The 22,529-nt window shown below is 48.1% G+C and overlaps 1 protein-coding gene across 1 annotated transcript in view; it reads left to right on the top strand.

Annotated features, from left to right (window-relative positions):
• Positions 1-22,529, top strand: part of XYLB (xylulokinase) — a 51,938-nt gene that overhangs the window by 2,010 nt on the left and 27,399 nt on the right. The window contains exons 3-9 of the mRNA XM_035724376.1: positions 10,569-10,638; positions 12,265-12,345; positions 14,840-14,926; positions 15,507-15,635; positions 16,422-16,499; positions 17,976-18,036; positions 20,098-20,216. Coding sequence (XP_035580269.1) covers positions 10,569-10,638; positions 12,265-12,345; positions 14,840-14,926; positions 15,507-15,635; positions 16,422-16,499; positions 17,976-18,036; positions 20,098-20,216 — 625 coding nt within the window. The remainder of the gene's footprint in view (positions 1-10,568; positions 10,639-12,264; positions 12,346-14,839; positions 14,927-15,506; positions 15,636-16,421; positions 16,500-17,975; positions 18,037-20,097; positions 20,217-22,529) is intronic.

The following is a 22,529-nucleotide window of genomic DNA, read 5'->3' on the forward strand; positions in this document are numbered from 1 at the left end:
TGACCCTAGGTATCTCTTCATCTGGCTGTGGATTCCTGTCCTTTCACGTCCTTTAATAAATTGGTAAACCTAAGCACGAGTTTCCCTGAGTTCTGTGAGCTGCTCAAGCAAATTAAAAGAACCTAAGGGCATTGGAACCAACAATCTGTGACTGGTTGGTCAGAAGCACAGGCAACAGCCTAGGGCTTGCGCCAGGCATCTGAAGTGGGTGGGGAGGGCAGTCTTGTAGGACTGACCCCTTAACCTGTGGAATTTGATGTTGTCTCTGGGTAGATAATGTCACCGTCTGCTTGTGTCCGAGAATTGCTTGGTGTTGTGTGTAGGGAACCACTATCCCCTCCTGTCCCCCACCACATTGGAATTGCATCCAAGAACCTAAGAGCTGATACCTGTAGATCTGGCTTGATCAAACTGCAGGCATGGTGGGGTCTTGGTAGACCTCTCAGCATCCTTTTTTCCTGTGCCCTGAATGTGTTCTCCATTCCTTCCCAATTCTATGCATGCATTCATTCATACATGCAATAGGTATCAGTTGAGACTCACTTTGTGTCAGGCACATGCTGGGTCCTGGGATTTGATGGTGAACCAGAGATGTGGTCCTTACTCTCCCAGAACTTCCTTTTGAGTAGGGGAGACTGGTATCAATCAAGGAATCTCACAAAAAAATATTTGATTATAGACTCAGAGAAGGCCGTTGAAGGAAAGGAACTCCCTTCTCCAAATATTTATTATAAAGGAATGGGACCCAGACTTGGGGGGTGGTCAGGAAGGGTCCCTAAGGAAGTAGTGCTTTAGCCAAGGTCTGAGTGAGTGGGGTTCGCCAGGTGATGGAAGGGAGAGAGCATTCTAGGCAGAAGGATCAGTGTGTGCAAAGGCCCTGTGGCAAGAAAGAACACTGCTTATTCAGTGAATTGAAGAAGGTCAGTGTGGCTGGGGAGCAGAGAGGGAGGTGGAGGCTGGGCTGGGTCACATAGGCCTTGGTACACAGTTTGTCTATATCCTAATACCTATGGACAGCCACTGAAGGACCATAGGGATGGGGGTAAGGTGTGACACGGTTGTATCTGTGTTTTGAAAAGATCTCTGGGTGCAGTGGGAGACCATTTGGGGGTTGGTCAGAATGCAGGTTGGGAGACCATGGAGGTTTTTCAAGATCATCTAGATGGGAAATAATAGTCTTGGAGGAGAGAGCTGGGTGGCGAAATTGACAGGGCCTGGGGCAGAACTGAATGTGAGATGCGAAGATGAGGTTTCTGGCTGGCCTTCTGGATGGATGGTAGACTGAAGAGAGTTGGTTTTGGGGAGAAAGATCATGAGTTTAGCTGTTGTATTAGTTTGGGAGGGCTGCCAGAAGAAAAAAAAAATACCACAGACAGGGTGTCTTAAACAACAGGAATTTATTTTCCTGTAGTTCTGGAGCCTGGAAGTCCTAGGTCAAGGTGCTGGCAGGGTCGGTTTCCTCTGAGGCCTCTGTCGTTGGTTTGCACATGGCTGCCTTCTTGCTGCCTGTCACACGGTCATCTTCTGCCCCTGCATCCCTGGTGCCTCCACTGTGTTATTTGTGTCCCAGCCTACTTTTATAAGGACACCAGTCATACAGGATTAGGACCCACCCTGATGACTTCATTGTAAGTTAATTGCCTTTTTCAAGGCTCTTTCTCCAAAAACAGTCACATTCTGAGGTACTAGGGATTAGGACTTCAATATGTTAATTTGGGGGGAATATAATTCAGTCCATACAGCTGTGGACTTGTTGATTCTCAGGTGGCTCTGAGAGGCCCCGGTGGAAGTGTCCCTCCACGACTGTTTTAGATATCACTTCCAGGGCGCCTGGCTGGCTCAGTCCGTAGAGTGTGCAACTCTTGATCTCGGTGTTGTGAGTTCTAGCCCTTGTTGGGTGTGGAGATTACTTAAAAATAAAATAAAATCTCTAAAAAAAGAAAAAAAATATCACTTCCCTGATGACTCTGTGTACCCCCACTGCTGCTCATGTCATATGCCTCCTTTAAGTTGAGGTTGGAAGCCATCTTGCATTTGTAGTTTGTATTACTGCAGGTCATGTGTGTTTGAGTTTTGGTAGTTTGTATCTTTCAAGGAATTGGTCCGTTTCATCTAAGCTATTAAATTTGTGGCTAGTGTTGTTCATAATACTCCTTTACTTTCCTTCGGTGTCTGTGGGTTCAGTAGTGATGACCCTTCTATCATTTCTGATACTGATTATTTGTGTCTTCTCGCTTATTGTCTTGGTTAGCCTGGCTAGAGGTTTATCAATTTAATGATCTTTTTGAAAAGTCAGCTTTTGGTTTTGTTGATTTTCTCTACTGTTTTCCTCTTTTCATTTCTCATTGATCTGTGTTCTCATTTTTAGTATTTCTTTTCTTCTGCTTGCTTTAAGCTTGCATTGCTCTTCTCTACTTTCCTGGAGTGGAAGCTTAGATTTTTTTTTTAATTTTAGCTCTTCTTTCTAATATGTGCATTTTAATGCTGTAGATTTCCCTCTAAGCACTGCTTTTGCTGTATCCTACAGATTTTGATGTCATATTTTCATTTTTGGGGGGTTCAAAATACTTTTTTAGTTTCTCTTGATACTTCTTTGACTCATGTGTTATTTAGAAGGATATAGCTTAGGGGCGCCTGGGTGGCTCAGTCGGTTAAGCATCTGCCTTCGGCTCAGGTCATGATCCGAGGGTCCTGGGATCGAGCCCCGCATGGGGCTCCCTGCTCAGTGGGGAGTCTGCTTCTCCCTCTCCCACTCCCCCTGCTTGTGTTCCCTCTCTTGCTGTGCCTCTCTGTCAAATAAATAAATAAAATCTTAAAAAAAAAAAAAGAAGGATATAGCTTAATCTCCAGATCTTCCAGTGATCTTTCTGTTCTGGATTTTTGCTTTAATTCCATATTATAGTATGAAAACACACTTCATGTGATTTCTGTTCTTTTAAATTTTTAAATTCTATCTCACTTTCTCTTTTGACTCAATGAGTCTATCAGTCCTCTCCATTAGAAAAAAAAAAAAAGATATCCCTACCCAAAATACAGTATTGCTTAGTATTGCTTTTTTACCCAGTTACATTTTTAAGATCTAGTTCATTCCCCCTGCACTGTTTTTTTTTTATAATTTTACTGAGATACAATTGATGTACATTAAACTGAACATATAAAATATGTACAGCTTTGTAAGTTTTTTTAAAAAGATTTTATTTATTGTTTGAGAGAGAGAGAGAGCGTGCGCGAGCGTGAGCTGGGGGGGGGGGAGAGGGAGTGGGAGAGGGAGAAGCAGACTCCCCGCAGAGCAGGGAGCCCCATGTAGGGCTTGATCCCAGGACCCCGGGATCATGACCTGAGCCGAAGGCAGACATTAACTGACTGAGCCACCCAGGCGCCCCAGCTTTGTAAGTTTTGACATAGATGCTCCTCCATGAGACTATCACCAGGATCAAGATAATGAACATTTCCATACCCCAAAGGTTTTCTCATGCCCCTTTGAGTTTATTCCTCTTCCCTACCCCAAGCCCCCTGGCAACCACTGGTCTGTTTTCTATTACTATAGATTAGTTTACACTTTCTAGAATTTTATATAAAGGGAATCATCATTATATATTCTTTTTTATCTGACTTTTAACTCAGTATAATCATTTTGAGATTCATCTGTTTTGTTACATGTGTCAATAATTTGTTCTTTTTGTATCTCAGTAGTATTCCATTGTATGAATGGACCACAATTGGTTTATCCATTCATCTGATGAGGGATATTTGGATTGTTTCCAGTTTTTTATTATTATAAATAAAGAGGCTATGAAACTTGGTGTCTTAGTATCAACCTAAGTTTTCATTTGTCTTGGAAATGAAACACTCAGGAATGGTTAAGTTGTATGCTAGGTTTCTAAAAAACTGCCATATTCTTTTCCAAAGTGGTTTTTTAAATACAGCTATTTTGTTAATAGGCTTTGCATGTACTTGGTACATAGTTTGAGAGAAACAAAAGGCATGTAGTGAAAAGTCCTAATCCCTCCGTGGTCTCATTTCTGCCCTCCTGCCCTCCTCAACAGAGACCTTTCATTAGTTCTTTGTGTATCCTTCCAGTGTTTTATATCAAAGTATAAGCGGATGTGACTATTTTTATTTTCTCCCTTACTTACATATCAGAAAGTTTACTGTACACACTATTGTGTACTTTGTTTTATTCATTTCACAATAATTAGGCTGTGTTTCCACATCAGTACATAGAGCTTCTGTGTTCTTTTTTTTTTTTTTTTTTTTTTTTTGAGGGAGAGAGCGTGTGTGATCTCGAGTTGCGGGGGGAGTTGGGGGGCAGGGAGAGAGAGAATCATAAGCAGGCTCCCTGCTGAGCACAGAGCCTGATGCAGGGCTGGATCTCACGACCCTGAGATCATGCCCTGAGCTGAAACCAAGAGTCAGTTGTTTAATGGACTGAGCCAGCCAGGCACCCTCTGTGTTCTTTTTATAGGATGCATAGTAGTCCACTGTGTAGATGAAATTGAAGGACGCTGGGTTTTTTGCAGTGAAAAATGATGTGTGAGTTACCATACATATGCCATGACAGACATGTGCCGGTTTATCTGTAAGGTAGAAGTTTGGGAAATAGTGGGATGCCTGGGTGGCTCAGTCAGTTGGGCATCCGACTCTTGGTTTTGGCTCAGGTTATGATCTCATGGGTCATGGGGTCGAGCCCCAAGGCACGCTCCCTCCGTGCTCAGCAGGGAGTCTGCTTGAAGAGTCTCTCCCTCTGCCCCTCCCCCCCCACTTTGCACATGTGTGAATATGTGTGTGCTCTCTCTCAGATAAATAAATCTTTTATTTATTTATTTATTTATTAAAAGATTTTATTTATTTATCTGACAGAGAGAGAGCACAAGCAGGGGGAGCAGGAGAGGGAAGAGCAGGCTCCCCACCGTGCAGGCAGCCCGATGTGGGGCTTGATCCCAGGATCCCCCAGGGATCATGACCTGAGCCGAAGGCAGACGCTTAACCCACTGAGCCACCTGGCGTCCCAATGAATAAATCTTTTTAAAAAAAGTTTGGAATTAGGATTGCTAGATCAAAGAGCAGATAGATTTATAATTTTGGGAGATCTGGGCAGATCGCCTCCCATAGGGATTGTATTGATTTACGCCCCACCAGCAATGCGTGTGAGTGCCTGTTTCCCACTGCACTGCAATGCAGTGTGGGTGTTAAAGAGTCTTTCGTTCTTTGCCAGTGAGAGAGGTGAAAAATGGTACGTCTGTGTGGATCTAGTTTGTATTTCTCTTATTATGAATGAAGGTGAGCATCTTTTCAAATGTCGAAGGGCTACTTGAACTTTTTTTTCCTGTGAAGTTGTTTTTTATGACCTTTGCCCATTTTTCTGTTGGATTGATTGTTTCTAGGTGCTCTTTGTATATTAGAGGAATGAGCTCTTTGTAGTTAAATGAATTACAAATAGGTTTCTCAGTTTTGAGTTTGCTTTTGACGTGCTTGTGGGCGGTGGCAAACGACCCGGGGTTTTGTTTCCTGCGCTACTGCACTTCTCAGCCTTTCCTGTTGCTTCCAGATTTGGAGTCACAGTTTGAAAGGCCTTCCTCATTTGGAGACTGTGAGGGAATTTGCCTACGTTTTCTTCTAGTTCTCATAAAGTTTCAGTATTCCTATATAAAAATGTTTGTAGTTTAGGTGTATGGCATGACATTTATATCCAGCTCCAATTTTTTCCCGATGACTCTCCAGTTGTCTTAATACCATATTTTTAGATGCCCATCTTTACCTCACTGATTTGAGATGCCAGCTTTATATGCTAATTTCTGTGTATGGTTAGGCCAATTTCTGGGCGTTTTCTTTTGTTCTGTTGGTTGGGGGGGGGGTCTGTTCATGAGCCAGTAATGTGTGGTTTTAGTTATTCCAGCTTTATAATATGATTTAATATCTGGAATTGTTGGTCCCCTCTGACTCTTCTACAGTGTCCGTGGACGTTCTTGTTCTTTTTTGATATGTACTATAGAATCAGCTTTTAAGGTTCCAGAAAGCAAAATGGTTAATATTTTTATTGAGATCATATTACATTTATGAATTAACTTGCAGAGAATTGGCAACTTTATGAGATTGAGTTTTCCTATCAAGGCACATGTTTTGTCTTTCCATTTGTTCAAGGCTTTTTTTTTTTTAAGATTTTATTTATTTATTTGTCAGAGAGAGAGAGCACAGGCAGAGGCAGAGGGAGAAGCAGGCTCCTCACTGAGCAGGGAGCCCGATGCGGGGCTCGATCCCAGGACCCGGGATCATGACCTGAGCCGAAGGCAGACACTTAACGACTGACTGAGCCACCAGGCCTCCCTCAAGGCTTCTTTTGAATATTCACATGGGTTTTGATATGTTTGAATATGGATCGTGCACATTGGGATATATTGCAGAAAGGCCCATTCTTCCCCAGCCCTCCCTACACCCAGGCCCTTTGCAGTATGACTCTGTAGCTCCTTCAGTCAAGAGATGGGAGTCATTTCCCGACCTGTGGATTTTAACTGGTAGAACGTGAGGGAAATAACATTGTGCGGTTCTAGACCTAAGCCTCAAGAAGGCCTTGCTGACTTCTGCTCTCATTCTTGGAACCCTGCCCAGCCACCACGTGACCAAGCTCAGGCCAGCCTGCTGGAGAATGAGAGACACGTGGCCAAGTTCCCCTGTATCCCCAGCAAAGAGAAGCAGCGGCTGGCCCCCAGAGGCAGAGCCTTCGGCCCTCTAGCTACTGTTAGTCAACACACAGAGGGAGCCTGGCTGAGCCCAGCCCAGTGACCCACAGAATTGTGAGCTAAATGAGCTTAGTAGTTTCAGGTCACTTAGCTGTGAAGTGGTTTGTAACAGGGCAAAACCACCTGGTACCTATAATTCATTTTAAACTTTCTGACTGTGTCTCTTTTTACTAATGTAAATGGGGACTTTTTAGCCATTGACCAGCGATCTACCAGACTTCTTTCCTTCTCCTCCTGGGCATACTCCTGCCTTCCTTGCAGTTTTGTTCAGCCGTGTAACTTGAGTCCTAACCAGCAGAACATGAGAGAAAGTGAACAGGCCTCTTTATGAGACCATACGACCCCCACTGTGATCCTCTGCCCTGCGTCTCCCTGGGTCCTGTGGCTGGATGCGAGTGTCCAGGGCAGCCTTGGAAACCACTTGGAAGATGAGAAGGCCCCCCCTGTCCTCCTGGGTCCTGAATAACTGCAGGGAACGGAGCCCCCCCCACTGACAACTCCGCATTCCTGGTCCCCAGCACACCACTGATGATGCTTTACGTGAGTGAGAACTAACCTTCAACGGTGTCGAGGCATGGAAATTAACTAAGACAGGGTCATCCCCCCATCGTATCTTTTTTTTTTAAAGCTCTATTGAGATAGAATTCATGTACCAAAAAATTCACTCTTTTAAAATGTACAGTTCGGTGGTTTTTAATATACTCATAGAACTGTGTCACAATCTCCACTATTTAATTTTTAGAACATTTTCATCTCCTCAAAAAGAACCCCATACCCACTAGCAGTACACGCCCTATGCCCCTCCTCCAAACCCTGGCAACCACAGTCTCGATGGATTTGCCTATTCTGAACATTTCTTATAAATGAATGTATGCAGTATGTGGTCATTTTTGGCAAGTTTCTTTCACTTTCATAACGTTTCCCAAGTTTATGTTGTATGATATCAGTACTTCATTCGTTTCTATAATATACTCAATAATGTTCCATTGTATGGATAGTACCACATTTTGTTTATCCATACATCAGTTGCCAGATATCCCACTCTTTGGCTATTATGAATAATCCTGTGCTTGAACATTCATGGATGTTATAGACTAAATTGTGTCCTTCTCCCGCCCCCTGAAAAAGCGTGTTGAAGCCCTAACTCCAATGTGGCTGTATTTGGAGATAGAGCCTTTAGGGAAGTAATTAAGGTTAAATGAGGTCGTAAGGGTGGGCTCTAATCCAATAGGACTGGTGTCCTTTAAGAGGAAGATCTCTCTCTCTCTCCCTCCCCCCCCCCCCCCCCCCCCCCCCCCCCCCCCCCCCCCCCCCCCCCCCCCCCCCCCCCCCCCCCCCCCCCCCCCCCCCCCCCCGGGTATGCACAGAGGAAAGGGCCATGAGAGGACACGGTGAGAAGGTCCCCCCTCCCCCCTCCCCCCTCCCCCTCCCCCCCCCCCCCCCCCCCCCCCTCCTCCCGGGTATGCACAGAGGAAAGGGCCATGAGAGGACACGGTGAGAAGGTAGCCATCTGCACATGGGAAGAATGCTTTCACCAGAAACCAAATTTCCCAGCACCTTGATCATGGGCTTCTTGCCTCCAGAACTGTGACAAGATAAATGCCTGTTGTTTAAACCACTTCATCTGTGGTATTCGTTATGGCAGCCCAAGCTGACTAATCTAGTGTACAAGTTTTTGTGTGGCCATGTGTTCTCATTTCCACTGGGTATATACCTAAGAGTGGAATGAATGGGTCCTATGGTAACTCTATGTTCAACATCTGGAGGAACTGATAGACTTTTCCAAAGCAACGGTACCATTTATATTCCCACGAGTGGTATAGGAGGGTTGCAATTCCTCCATGTTCTTGCTAACATTTGTTTTTTACTATTCTTCTGATTATAGATTATAACCATGTTAGTGGGCATGAAATGGTCGTAACTCGTTGTGGTGTTGATTTGCGTCTTTCTAATGACCAGTGATGTTGAGTATGTTTGGCCATTTGTGTATCTTCTTTGGAGAAATGTCCACTTGGATCCTTTGCCCATTTTTCAACTGCGTTGTCTTTTTATTACTGAGTTGTAAAAGTTCTTTAGATAGTCTAGATACAAGTTTCTTATCAGACATATGATTTCAAAACTTTTTTCCCATTTCTGTGCTTGTCTTTTCACTTTCTTCATGATCCTTTGAAACAAAAGTTTTAAATTTTGATTGTCTATTTAATCAGTTTTTTCTTCTGTTGCTTGTACTTTGGTACAGTATTTGTTAGGTTTTGGTGTTGATTTTATATTTTTTCATAAAAAGAATTGGAAAATTCCAAGGTAAATAATATTAGAAATACTTGTTTTTTAAAGGTTTCAGAGCATTGTTGTGTGAAACCATTTGGGCCTGGTGCTTTGGCAGGTGTGGGGGAGTGCCGGTCTTCCCTCCTAGCAGGAATTGCCAATTTTAAGTTGCTAAATACACATGGACTGTTTGGTTGCAATTATGTGTTTTGTAAAGGCAACATTTTTTTCTGATGGTTTTTATTGTCTGTGGGAAAGTTTCCTGCTCTTTTTCACTTTTTTCCTAATAGTATCTTTTTAAAAATGTCATTATTATTGAGTATCATTTGTGTATAAAAAAAGGACATCCATTAAAATGTACAATTCAGTGCATCTGAATATAAATATAAATATCTATAAATATAAATATCTATAGGCAGACCTGTAGCTGGGAAAGTACCACCAAAATTAAGATACAAACTGTCTACATCGCTCCCAGAAGATTCTTTGTGCCCCTTTGCATTCCATCCTTTCCTTGCGCTGGACTTGGGAAACCACTGATCTGCTTTTTCACACAGGTGGATTTGCGCTTTCTAGCATGTTATATACGTGGCATCATGTAATATGGACTCTTGTGGCTGGCTTCCTTCACTCAGCATGGTCATTGGAGATTCATCACTGTTGGTGTGTGTATCAGTAGTTCACTTTTTTATTATTATTATCGTGTAGTACTCCATCACACACACACACACACACACACACACACACACACACACACACACACACACACACACCACAATTTATCCATTTCACCTGCTTAGGGACACCTGAGTTGACTCTGGAGACAGGCGCCCTGTTGTTGTTGTTTTAAACTCATCATTGAAGAGCACCTGGGTGGCTCAGTCGGTTAAGCGTCTGTCTTCAGCTCAGGTCATGATCTCAGGGTCCTGGGATGCAGCCCCGCGTCGGGTTTCTTGCTCAGCAGGGAGTCTGGTTCTCCTTCTCCCTCTGTGCTCTCTCTCTCTCACATAAATAAATAAAACCTTTAAAAATAAAGATAAACTCATCATTGAAAGGGTTGGATTTTGTCAAATCAGTTATTTCCATGAGGGCCTTATAGGGGAGATGAGGGTAGGGAGAGGGGTCCAGGCAACTTTCCAGGCTTGCAATCCAAGGACTCCCTGGTCTGATAGCCAAGAACTTTTCCTGCAGACGCAGCACCTCTGTGTAGTGCATCCCTTCTACCTCTCCAAACCCGGTGGGCTTGGGAGGGCTTTGATCCAACCCTGCACCCCCTAGTTTCCTCATGGCCACAGCGCCAAGTGACACCATGCCTGCCTTCCAGGGCAAGCCCCTCATATTTAGAAGGCTTGTTTTTGCTGGTGTTTTCTGAGAATTGTCACCCCTGGAGCAATTTCCAGGACTTCTCTTTCCATCTTGCCAGCACTGTTCAGTCTTGTTCAGTTTAGAGTTCCCACCGATGTTGGGGGAGGGGCATTTCTTTTTCCACTGGCGGGATCCAGGGTCTGTCCCCACCGGGCCCCCACCCAAGGCCCTATCCAGCACTCTGTCTTGTTCTCCTTGTAGGACTCAGGGTGGAGTTCACATTCACGAGGACGGGCTGACAGTGACCTCTCCAGTCCTGATGTGGGTCCAGGTAAGCACAGGGATCCCTGACCCTCTGTTGAGACCAGCTCCTCATTGGGAAATGGAGTCGGCCTGGCTCCTCAGGCTAGACTCAGCCTTGGCTGGTGTCAGTACTCGTGAGCCTGAGAGGGCTTGCAGGTCTGTTACTAGAGCACTTGCAGGCCCTGCCAGGAAGTAGCCATCTTCAGAATACCGATTTTCTCAAAACTTTGCCAAACACTCTGCAGGAGGCCCTCTGGCCACCCTTGTACCCTGAGATCCAGACACAGTACTGGCGTCTTAGTGTTCAGGCTCAGATGGACCCCAAGCCAGGCCTGCCTGCTCAGGACCAACAGGAAAGGAAGATGCCTGTTGCTAAACATGGGTGACCCATGGAGCTGCAGAACCAGGGGCATGGCCTGTACAGACCAGCATGATAGGGCTGGGTCTGCCTCGGGGGTCCCGAGACACTGAAACTGGAAGCCAGCCAAAGGCAGTGCTCAGTGTGTCTGCCAAAGCTGGTTCAGTCCTCCAATACCTGGTTACGTAATTCCCTCTCCTAAATTCTTTCTGTTAAGATAACTAGTGTAATTTAAAAAAACTTTTTTTTTTTTTTTTTTAATCAACTTGACCCTGACTCATACTGGAGGACTGGGGTAAAGGACAGCTTTCCACCCGACAGCCCAGCTAGAATGGACTTCTTAGGGCTGAGCCAGACCAAGGGGCAGTGGGGGTGACAGGCAAGAGTCAGTGTCTAGAAGTCCCAGTGATAATGTCAGGGGTTTCAATAGTTTGGGTCCTTAACTTGGAGTGATGAACCATGGATAGAGAGTCAGAGTCACAGTGGAGGTGGGGCCACCTGATTTCTAATTATGAGCAGCCCCCCAGGATTGGACCTGTTCTAGCTTTGCCAGTCCCCACTCCAGCCATGCCCTGCTCCATGCTCAAGGTTTGGCCAGGAGGGTGGAGTTGGCATCCATAGCCAGGGCCTCAAGAGGAGCCCTCCCAGCAGAGGGCAGGGATGCTGGTGTCAGGTCAAAGCTCCAGCAGCCTGGGGTGACTCTCTAATTCCTGCCCTGAAATCTTAGGGGAGCTCTGGGCAGGCAGCTCCATCTATCCCACACTTGGGGTCTTGCAAGAAAGAAGATTACACCCAGATGGTGGAGGGTAGAATGGGGATCGGGACAAGTGGCCACCGTCTCTACCTACTCCTTCCAGCCTGGTGCTCCTGGACACATGGAATCTAGGCCTGGTCCCCTCTCTGATGGGGGCCGTCTACTTTGCTCTTCACCTCTCTGTTGCAGTGAAGTCACACCACTAGTCCAGTGGGTTGAAAATGCAAATAAAAGAAACCACAATTTGATCCACCTTGTTTTTGTTCTTCCTGAGTGCTTGGAAGTCACAAATTGGAGAAGCAGAATTTGAGGGACCAGTGGTTTCTGATTCCATCTATTTAAGCTATTTTTACCATGGTTCACCTTTTTATTTGATGGGTGCCTACTTTAATTAATTATTCCAGGGCTTATCTATCCCAAGCCATCAGCTCTTTTGCATCTCTGGGGTAATGGCAAGCACTTGGGTTTCAGTGCTGAGGCCCATGGGTTTGCATGACTCAATGGTTCTGGAGAGTCACGGTGAGCTCCGTTTGTCTTCTCAGGCTCTGGATATCATCTTGGAGAGGATGAAGGCTTCGGGCTTCGACTTCTCTCAAGTCCTCGCCCTATCTGGGGCGGGCCAGGTTTGTCTGTGACAGCCTCCCTGCGGTGTGTGGGGCAGCCGTCAGGCAGGGGTGTGGGGCTCCCCTGGAGGGAATTATGCTTCCTGAGAGCTGCTGCATGCTTTCTGTTGTTGGTAAAGACCCCTGCCGCTCTTCTACCTTGGAGGATGTAGAGCTTGCCTCCTTGCTGAAGGATCTGAGGCGGCTGGGACTGTGAAGCATTATACAGAACAGGACGCTGGGTGAGGAAGAACCAGATAGAGGTCCTCTAACGGGGTGGAAGAAGCATTTGACGTGCATTTATGATGCCTGTCTGGGAGCACTAGCATTGCTTTTCTGTTTCCAGGAAGTAGAGGCAAAGTCAGAAATTATACTCCTAATGATAGCAGTTTTTAGTAGCATATTAGTAAAAATAATAACAAAACACTGACTGAGCACTTAGTACAGGCCAGGTGCAGTGCCGAGCATTTTATGTATACTATTTTTTTCTTTCTTTCTTTTTTTTTTTTTTAAAGATTTTATTTATTTATTTGAGAGAGAGAGAGCACATGAGAGGGGGGAGGGTCAGAGGGAGAAGCAGACTCCCTGCTGAGCAGGGAGCCCAATGCGGGACTCGATCCTAGGACTCCAGGATCATGACCTGAGCTGAAAGGCAGCCGCTTAACCAACTGAGTCACCCAGGCGCCCCTGTTTTTTTTCTTTTTAGAAAGAGAGAGAGAGAGATAGTGTGTGTGAACAGGGGAAGGGGCAGAGGGAGAGGGAGAGAGAATCTCAAACAGACTCAGCGCCCTGTGCGGAGCCCAACGCAGGGCTCACAACCCTTGAGATCACAACCTGACCCAAAACCAAGAGTCTGCTGCTTAACGAACTGAGCCACCCAGGTGCTTCTTATGTATACTATTTAACCTGATCGTTACAGTGATTTTATGGGGTGGTGTCGGGGTGCGGTTAGCACGGGAGCTCTGGGTCTTCTGCCTGGCTCTGTCCCCAGGCCCGCCATTTAAAAGCAGTGACTGGGGCATGTCATCGAACTTTCTGGTGCCTCCGTGCCCTCATCTGCCTTAGGGTCGATGTGAATGTTAAATACATAATGCATAAAAACTTAATTTAAGTTTTAGCTACTGCCTTTAATATCATTGCCATTTACATGGGGACACTGAGGCACAGAGGGGTGATGTCACTTACCCAGGGTCACACAGCTGCCTGGAGGAGGAGTCAGGACCCAAGTTGAGTCTTACCATCTGAATCACTTCGCTCCATGGTGGCTTAGCCGGCTTTCACATCCTCATGAGAGAGCGCTTACTAATTTTTCTGAAGCCACCTCTTTTCCTCTACCCTCCAACCTAACAGGAATTTAACGCTCCTGTCCTTGTTAAACAGAAACAGATTCCCTGGGGGATCCCGTCCACCTCTCTCATCTGAACCCCAGGCTGGGAGACTCTCTCCCTCCTGGGCGTCCCCCAGCCCCATGGCCAGGTGTCCCAAGAACACCTCCAACTTACCATGTGCTAGACTGAGTGCTCCGTCTTTCCCCAGGGCCACAACCTGTCATCCTCGAACCCACGTCCAAGGGGTAGCCGTGTCCTGTTGATTGGTTACATGACTCTTGAATCTACCACCTCTTCTCCAATCCTCCTCTTTTGCCCCAGGCTGAATATCTACGGTTTTTCACTGGTCCTCTGCTTAGGCCTCCCTGCCTCCCACATACCTTCTCTGTGACTCCTCCAAACCCTTCCATACATTCAGCCCTGGCCATGTCACTCCCCTGCTAATCTAGAGTTGCCACACCTCCAAGATAAACCCCCACCTCCTGGGCATGTATGTCCAGGCCCTGGTGCTCAGGATGCCGCCCCCACCACCTCCCTCCCACCCGAGACTCAGCCCACTGTGTGGAGCGCCACCGCTCTCCACACCTGCCAGGCTCTCTCAGCCGCGCTTGCTCTCCGCGTGGGGCACCCACACACTCCAGCTCCTTTCCTGCTAATCATGTCCTTTCTACCAGCTCGTTCAATGCCCCTCCTCTGTGTCCCCACTGCCCTGCCACTGCACATCCATAGGGTTTTGTAATTGTGTGTTTGTGTCTTTCTCCCTGACTCAAAGACAATATCGTAGAGAACAGGGACAGTACTGTTCTATTCATCTATCCCATCACCTGGCACGATCTAGGTGCTCAGGAAATGTTTGTTGAATGAATGAACGGGTAACTGAATAAAAGAATGAATTTCAGGTAATATGAGCAATGTATTTAAATACAATTTTACAAGGATACCAAAGTCCAAACCACTAATTCTTTCTTGAACTCTTCCTATAAGTTGTGAGGTGGACAGGGCAGAGTTCTCATTTTCTAGAGGTGAAAACCAAGTCTCAGAAAGGGGATGAGTTCTGTGAGTAAGAAGTGGCAGGGGCAGGCTTGGAGCCAGTTCTTTGGGGTGTGGTCTGGAGTCTTTCTGTGTCTCCAGGAGGTGATCCCAGTATGTGGGCCATGTGAACGTGTGCTTGGGTTTTCCCTTGACAGCAACATGGAAGTGTATACTGGAAGGCTGGGGCCAGCCGGGTGCTGACAAGCCTGTCACCAGACCTCCTGTTACATAAGCAGCTACAGGTAACTGCGGGGAGAAGGGCCCAAGCCTCTGCAGGCCCAGAAGTCTGGGGCTTTTGTGCATTGTCAAGGGTATAGGAACTTGGCTCAGCCGCAGTGTGGTGAACATGGTCTGCCCTGCCTCCCGGTGGAAATAGCTGGTGTCTGGACAGAGGGTCAGGTGCATAGCCCTCCTCACGGGGCCTTTTCTGCCAGGCATGGCTCTGGCTAGTTTCCCCCTCAGAGATCTCCCCTTGGGGCATGACGCCTCCTGGTGGTACGGGGAAGGCAGGCTCTGTCTTCTCCATGGTTCCTGGCTGCAAAGGTCCCTGAGAAACTGCACTTTGCTGTAGTTCTAGCCCTCCCCAGTGCGTCCCCCAGTGTTGCCTGTGGTACTCAGGTGTCCTCATCAGAACCTTCTCCCTTGAGCCCTCTGGGGAGAGACACCACTGGGCCAAGCCGAGGTTTGGCGGGTCTTCCAAGGTCACATCCAGAGAGGAGGTGCCCACACCTTCTGTGATTGGCTGTGGAACTGCCAGAGCCAGGGCGGCTCCCAGAGTCAGCAGGCAGAATTCAAACCTGTGCCTTCGTTCCTCCTTTCCAGGCCTGTTTCTCCATCAGGGACAGCCCGGTGTGGATGGACTCCAGCACCACAGCTCAGTGCCGCGGGCTGGAGGCCGCCATGGGCGGGGCCCAGGCTCTCAGCGGCCTCACCGGCTCCCGTGCCTATGAGGTGTGCAGCGCCCGCTGGGGGCTGGGGGCTGGGGGCTGGGGTTGGCCCCGGGAGGAAGGTCCTGTTGCTGGCTCGGGTCCCTTGTCCCTGGGTGTCTGGGAGGACACAGCTGGTGACCTGCCCCAGTGGGGATCACATGAGGCCCTGTGGGTGTCGCCCCTGCAGAGCCAGGATTGGGCTTTCTGGCCCCTGGTTCTGCTCAAGGCTGTCCCTGCCTCCTTCTGCGACCCATGAGCAAGGACAGGCCTCCCGTTGCCCAGCGGGGGGCTGAGGTGTGACCGTGACTGTGCGCTGTGCGGGGTCATGATGTCACCTCTACCTCAGCCTCTAACCTGGGATACAAATAGCACTTACACTTTGGGCAGTTTTGAAAGGAGTCAATGTATGCAAGGCACTTAGTGCAGCTCCTGGAAAGGTTAAAAAAAAAAAAAAAGAATGCCTCTTTCCCACTGGCCTCGGCCACCGTTCCCAGGGCTGGCTGCAATTGGCCCAGCTCGGGTCATGTGGACCCTTCTTGGGCCACCGGCTTTAAAAAAAACAACAGGGAGGGGTGGGGAACGTACCTGCGTCTTCTGCGCAGATGCCCTTGGTCTGCACGGTCACTGTGCGGGTGAGGAGCAAGGCTTATTCACTAAGGGTGTTCAGCCAACATTTCTAGATTTGAGGCCTTTGTAAAGCTTTCACGATACTAACACATATATAGAGCATGCTATGCCAGCCTCAAGTTCCAGAGATGATCATTGCACGTAGGAGTTGGGTTTTTAAGAATTTGCAGTTTTTTTTCAGCGTTTTACAGGAAACCAAATTGCAAAGATTTACCAGCAGAATCCCGAGGCCTACTCACAGACAGAGGTTGGTGAAAACGTTCCTATTTGATTTAAATCACAGTTGAATTTCTTTTATAATACCTTTAGCATAAATACATCTCGTGTGCACTGGCCAAAAACATCGATTAGCAGACATTAGAAATGGTATATATTCAGTTTGCTTATTTCTCACTGGCAAGCCATTTCCAAAGAGGAGGGAGAGAATGGAATCATGGGAAAGAGAAGTCAGGGCCTCTCCTGACCAGGCGGGGCGGAGGTCAGGGGCAGAGGTTAAGGGCAGGGTGGGAGCTGTGGGGACTGGTGTCTTCCTGGGGCCACCTGAGTAGTTGGTCCGGGTGCCTGCTAGTGTCTGTCCCCTCAGTTTCCTGCATGGTTAGTGCAGGATGGCTACCAGGCTCTTGATTGGCACGGGCTTGATGTTTTCTTTGGAAATGGGGAAAGCTGGACCCATGTGTCCCCAGCCGTGGCCTTCAGCCAGAGCCTGTGTCCAGGAGCTCAGATTCGGTCCTCCACCACAGGTGCTGCAAGCCAGCTCTTAATGCCGCCTGGGAAGCAGCTCCACAGCTTGGCTAGTGATTTTCATCTCTGGATCATTAGAAAATGATCAGCGCTTGTTAAACCAGAGTGCCTTTTTTTTTTTTTTTTTTTTTTTAAAGATTTTATTTATTTATTTGAGAGAGAGAGAATGAGAGATAGAGAGCACGAGAGGGAAGAGGGTCCCAGAGTGCCTTTTTAATCTTGGGCGTTAACAACATCCCATTTATTATGTGACGATTCAAGGTTCCAGATTACTCTGCAGCATTAGCCGTGTAGATTTCGGGGGGGGGGGGGCGCGGAGGCGGGGTAAGGGCAGAGATGAAAAACCCTCTCCTCACTCTGTGTGGAACAAAGGTGGCCTGAGGGGGTACAAGAGGTGCTGGCGTTCTCTGCTGTGGTCCAAGGGCCCCTGAGTCCCATGTGGAAGCACGGACCCTCGGGGGGACATTTGAAATCCGTTATCAGTTTCTCCAGCTCGTGCCTGGGCTCTGGTGCTTCTGAGGGGCCGACTTTCACTCATTTATTCTGAACCCCCGAGAGTATCTTTGTTCTGAATCCTCTAGGCCACACATCCCACTTCCCTTGGGACTAGCTATAAAGACCACAGAAACGGAGGAAGGAAATCAGGCACCATGCTCCTGGAGCTGGGCAGAAAAGCACTTCCATAAGCATGGCTTTTTCTAGGCCTTGTTGCTCTTTTCTCTTTGGTGGACTTGATAGTTTTCTGGCCTGTCAGAAACTGCAGAGTGAGGTAGGTGTCCTCTCCCAAAGACTCAGTTCTTGGTATTCCAGATACTCCAGTGCTCTAGAATCCGGGATACTCGGTCACTGCCATTACTGGGGCATCTCACTCAATGTTTCCGCTTCCCTCCCCAGTTTAAAACTCTTCTCGGGTGGTGCGTATAGAGTATTCAGTTGCTTATGGAAATGAGGCCTATCTCACTGTGTTTCTCTCTTTCACAGAGAATTTCTTTAGGTCAGTAGTTTTGCTGCTTCCCTCTTCCTCGGGTCTTACGCCCCTATCGACTACAGTGATGGTAAGCCTTCAGAGTCCTGGGGGGTAGTGCACCTCGTCAGTCATGGACGTGCATGCCTGTGGGTGGTGTGGGCCTCATCCCCCCCGGTGGGTGCCAGACTTATAGCCCTTTCATATTTTGCCATGAAGGGAGTGTGTTAGTTATCTTTTGCTGTGTAACGAATGACCCCAATGCTTAGCAGCTAAAGATCACAACTGTTTAATTTTTTTTGTCTAATGCATTGCTTAGCAGAGTAGGAACTTTATTTTTAAAATATTTTATTTATTTATTTGAGAGAGAAGGGAGAGCATGAGTGAGGGGAGGGGCAGGGGGAAGAAGGCAGACTCCCCACTGAGCAGGGAGCTTGATGTGGGGCTCGTTCCCAGGATCCTAAGATCATGACCTGAGCGGAAGGTAGACGCTTAACTGACTGAGCCACCCAGGTGCCCCGACCACAAGTGTTTATTATCTCACAGAATTTCTGCACGTCTGTAATCTGGGAGCAGCTGAGCTGGGTGGTGCTGGTCTCAGGGGCTCTCATGAGGTGGCATTCTAAGCTGGCAACCAGGACCAGCCATCGAAAGGCTCGACTGGGGCTGGAGGATCCACTTCCAGGGCCCCAGACCTCTTAGCCAGAGGCCTCACTCCCCTCACCATGTGGGCCTCCATAGGACACCAATGACACTGGAGCTGGATCCCCCTCCACCCAGCGTGGATGAGAGGAGAGGGTGGCCAAGCAGAGGCTGCAGAATCTTTTACACCTTAACCTTGGAAGTGACATGCCATCCCTTCTGGCCCACCCTACTGGTCGCACAGACCTACCCAGGTAGAGGAAGGCAGGGACCTCATTAGGTGTGAATAGCGGAGCTTGGCAACGAGCATGAGCCATCTTGGAGCCTGGCTCCCACAAGGAGTTGTTTCTTGAAGTTGTGTTCACATTTGTGGAACTCAAGGGAGTGGTGAGTTTCTGGAGTCAACGCCTTGCCAAAAATTAACGTAAGCGATGCCAGTGAGGAAGGAGAGCTGGGAGGAGGCTGCCGAAGGCACTCTTGCACGAGGCCAGGCTAGAAGGCCTGTGAAGCGCAGAGGGGAGCCGAGTGCAGAGCGTGAGCCTGGACCTATTCGTGGGGCTTCAGAAGAGTCTCGGAATGCTCAGAGCCTCCTGGGAATCCATCTGGAGTTGTCCGAGTGCTGTCGTATGCCACATATTATTCTAGCGTTCAGGGAGAGAAAGTAAGGTGCCCAAGCGGTGGCCTCCCAACTTCACTCACAGTCTGGAGAAGAAGGGACTCCCACAAGTAGCTCCCACACACGTCAGGCCTGCAGAGCCCTAAGCCTGGAACGGCCTGTGTCCACCCCCGGGGCTGTGAAGGGCTGCTGGAAGCGTCATGGCCCCGCTCCTGCGGGCGTTCCAAAGTTCCAGTTCTACAGCCTCGGCTAGGCCCTCCACTCCGCTCTCCTCACAAACCTGAGAAGTCACCCCCTGATTCCCAGCCATCTCACCTCCTCACTTGGGTGCGTGACGCATCAGCATCTCAGCCGACGGCTGTCTGCCTCCACCTGGGCCCAGCGGGGAAGGAGAGGAGAGCCTCCTCTGTGCTCTGGCTTCTCTCCCCTTTGCCATCTTCAGGAAAGCCTTGGGAGACGTAGATTGTTTTCAGACACGCTTAGTGAGCTGATCTCAGTGATTTCCTTGAAAGTTGGATGTGATTGGGGAAGCCTGAGGGCTACCCACATCGGCATGGGGCTGCCTCTGAGCAGACCCCTTGAGCCCCAGGGGACACGAAGAACAGTTCCTCCTCAGTGTAGTGTCGGGTCTTAGGACTGCAGATTCCCAAGCTGACGTGAGGACTATTTGGAGGAGGTGATGGGGCCATGTGTTTACAAGGGCCCCTGCTGACCTCTGGTTCTCTGGCTCTCTAGTTACATAATGACCCAGGCACACTGTATACATTCCGTTGGGAAAGAGCTCCAGGTCTGAGTTTGCTGCAAGAGATCAGTCGGCTTTCTGCCAGATGGGTGCATGTCCACAACAGGTCCTTTTCAGAGATATTTCTGTTTCTTATTTCCTTCATTCCTTAGGTTCTGGAATGAATTTGTTGCAGATCCAGGACAAAGTCTGGTCGCAGGTTTGCCTTGGCGCCTGTGCGCCTCATTTAGAGGAGAAGCTTGGCGCACCCATACCATCGTGCTCCGTGGTGGTAGGTCCCCTTGCTGGTGACGCGGCTCATTTCAGCGCTGGCAGCTACTGGGCCGGGCAGTGCAGAACACACACACACAGTCACCCTCATTCATTTATTTACACACAGGCGTATACACACGGGATTGTCAGGCTAGTGTGAGAAGTGTTTGACGTACATCGAAGCCAGATGCTTTGCATTTAGCAGGTACTCAGGTGCATGCACGGATGACTGCCTCATGGCGGTGAGGTGTAGGGTAAGGGAGACCTTGGAAAATTCCACTAGAAATTTATTAGAACAGGAAGAAAAGTGGAAAATATAAGTGGTGGGTGATTGCACCACTGTAGACAAAAATACACAGAATGTTGACATTCTAGGGCTAGGAAACACCTCTGAAGCTTGAAGCAGGCAGTCTGGAGAAAAACAGAAAGGAAATATGAACGAGCTGGGGAGAGCACAGGCTCTGGCGGCCAGGTTGCCCGGGCTGGAACCCTGCCTCAGCCACTCACTGACTCTGTAACGTTAATCTGTGCCTCAGTTTCCCCATCATTCCATCTTTCCCGAAACAGTGGGAACAATGATACTTTCTATGTCATCAGGCCGTTGTGCAGAAGAAATGAGTTGACGTTTAAAGTGCTTAAGCTAGGGGCACCTGCCTAGCTCAGTCGGTAGAGCATGCTCTCTTGATCTCGGGGTTGTAAGTTCGAGCCCCGTAGAGATTACTTAAAAATAAAACCTTTAAAAAAATTTTTTTTAAAGAATAAAAAACAGAAAATTGTTTAAGATAGTGCGTGGGTCCCAAGGGTAACATTAAAAAACATTTAGGGCAGGCCACATGCAAAAGAATGAAATTGGACCCCTAACTTACACCATATGAAAAAATTAACTGAAAATGGATTAAAGACTTGAATGTAAGACCTGAAACCATAAAACTCCTAGAAGAAAACAGGTGTTGGTGATGATTTTTTTGGGCTTGACACCACAAGCAAAGGCAAGAAAAGCAAAAATCAACAAATGGAACCTCATCAAATTTAAAAGCTTCTGTACAGCAAGAGAAACCATCAATAAAACAAAAAGGCAACCTATGGAATGGGAGAAAATATTTAAAAATCATATATGTGACAAGGAGTTAGTATCCAAAATATAATAAAGAACCTCAACTCCATAGCAAAAGATGCAAAATAGCATGGCACCCCCATTCAGAATAGACACCGGTGTCCCCTAGTTAACTACGTTCGTGGCTGTTCTGTGGGGGAGTATGGAATAGAGGGAGACCTGGGCCCTGCCCTCAGGGGCCTTTTGGTGGGAGCACATGCCAGACATTGAGAAGAGCGAGAATTCTAGGTGGTTCTGAGCGTGGTGGGAAGGAAGGAGAAGGTCCCTGAGGCCTGCTTGTGCTGCCCGTTCCAAGTCCCAGCCACTTTTCGGAGATCAACTCTGATGCACAGAGCTTAGGGAGGGGTGTCGCCCGCCTTGGAGGGGAGTTCGAGGGACAGTTCAGGACCCAGGCCCGCTGAAGCCCAGCGGAAAGAATAAGGAAGGGCAAACAGGAAACTAAACGGCCAAGCCTTTGGGATTGGTATTCCATGCACAGCTTCTGGTTTTGTGTGAGCTGGAGAGCAGTGTTTGGTCCATGGCAGCAGGCTTTGTTCGCCTTATGCCAGGAACGCATGCCTCCAGGAGGGAGCCCGTGCACAGACTAGCAGCTTGAGGAACAGAAAAGAACCGATTCTGAAAAGGGTATTTTTTTTTGTAACATATGTACCCATGTGACGGGGGGAAGCAAGCCGATTCCATGTTTCCCATCATCCCTTCTCCTGCAGGTAGTGCCCAGATAGCTTACTCATTTTCTGCAGGAAAGTATTTGGGATATATGGTATCGGACGCTTCTCCAGCCCTGGCTTGCAGTCTCCTAACCCGCCTATTTTGCCAGCAGCTGTGGCTTCACGCAGGTGTCACCTGGCAGCACCCTGCCCCAGCTCTATCTCATTTCTCTCACTTTCTGCCCAGGGCTTCTGTGACTCCATGTTTGCGCCCTGCAAACGTGGAAGTCCACGGAGTTAACACCCCACGGGGCACCCCTCACTAGTGGGGGCCTGTGGAGAGCTGCTCCCTGTCCCGTCCCCAGGTGGACAGCCCCCAGATCCTTCACACAGCTCCTCGGACATTGCCACAGCGAGGACCAGCTTGACAGTTTAACCTTTGGGTGGGCTCTCCCCTCCCTCCCCAGTTCCCCTCTTGTTTCCTGGATCGCTTCCCCAAATAAGCCACCTGCACACAAACCCTGACTCAGCCTCTGTTTCTTGAGGCAAACTGGGCCAAGACATTTCTCTC

The sequence above is a fragment of the Zalophus californianus genome, chromosome 1, assembly GCF_009762305.2.
Source record: "Zalophus californianus isolate mZalCal1 chromosome 1, mZalCal1.pri.v2, whole genome shotgun sequence".
NCBI classification, from domain to species: domain Eukaryota; kingdom Metazoa; phylum Chordata; class Mammalia; order Carnivora; family Otariidae; genus Zalophus; species Zalophus californianus.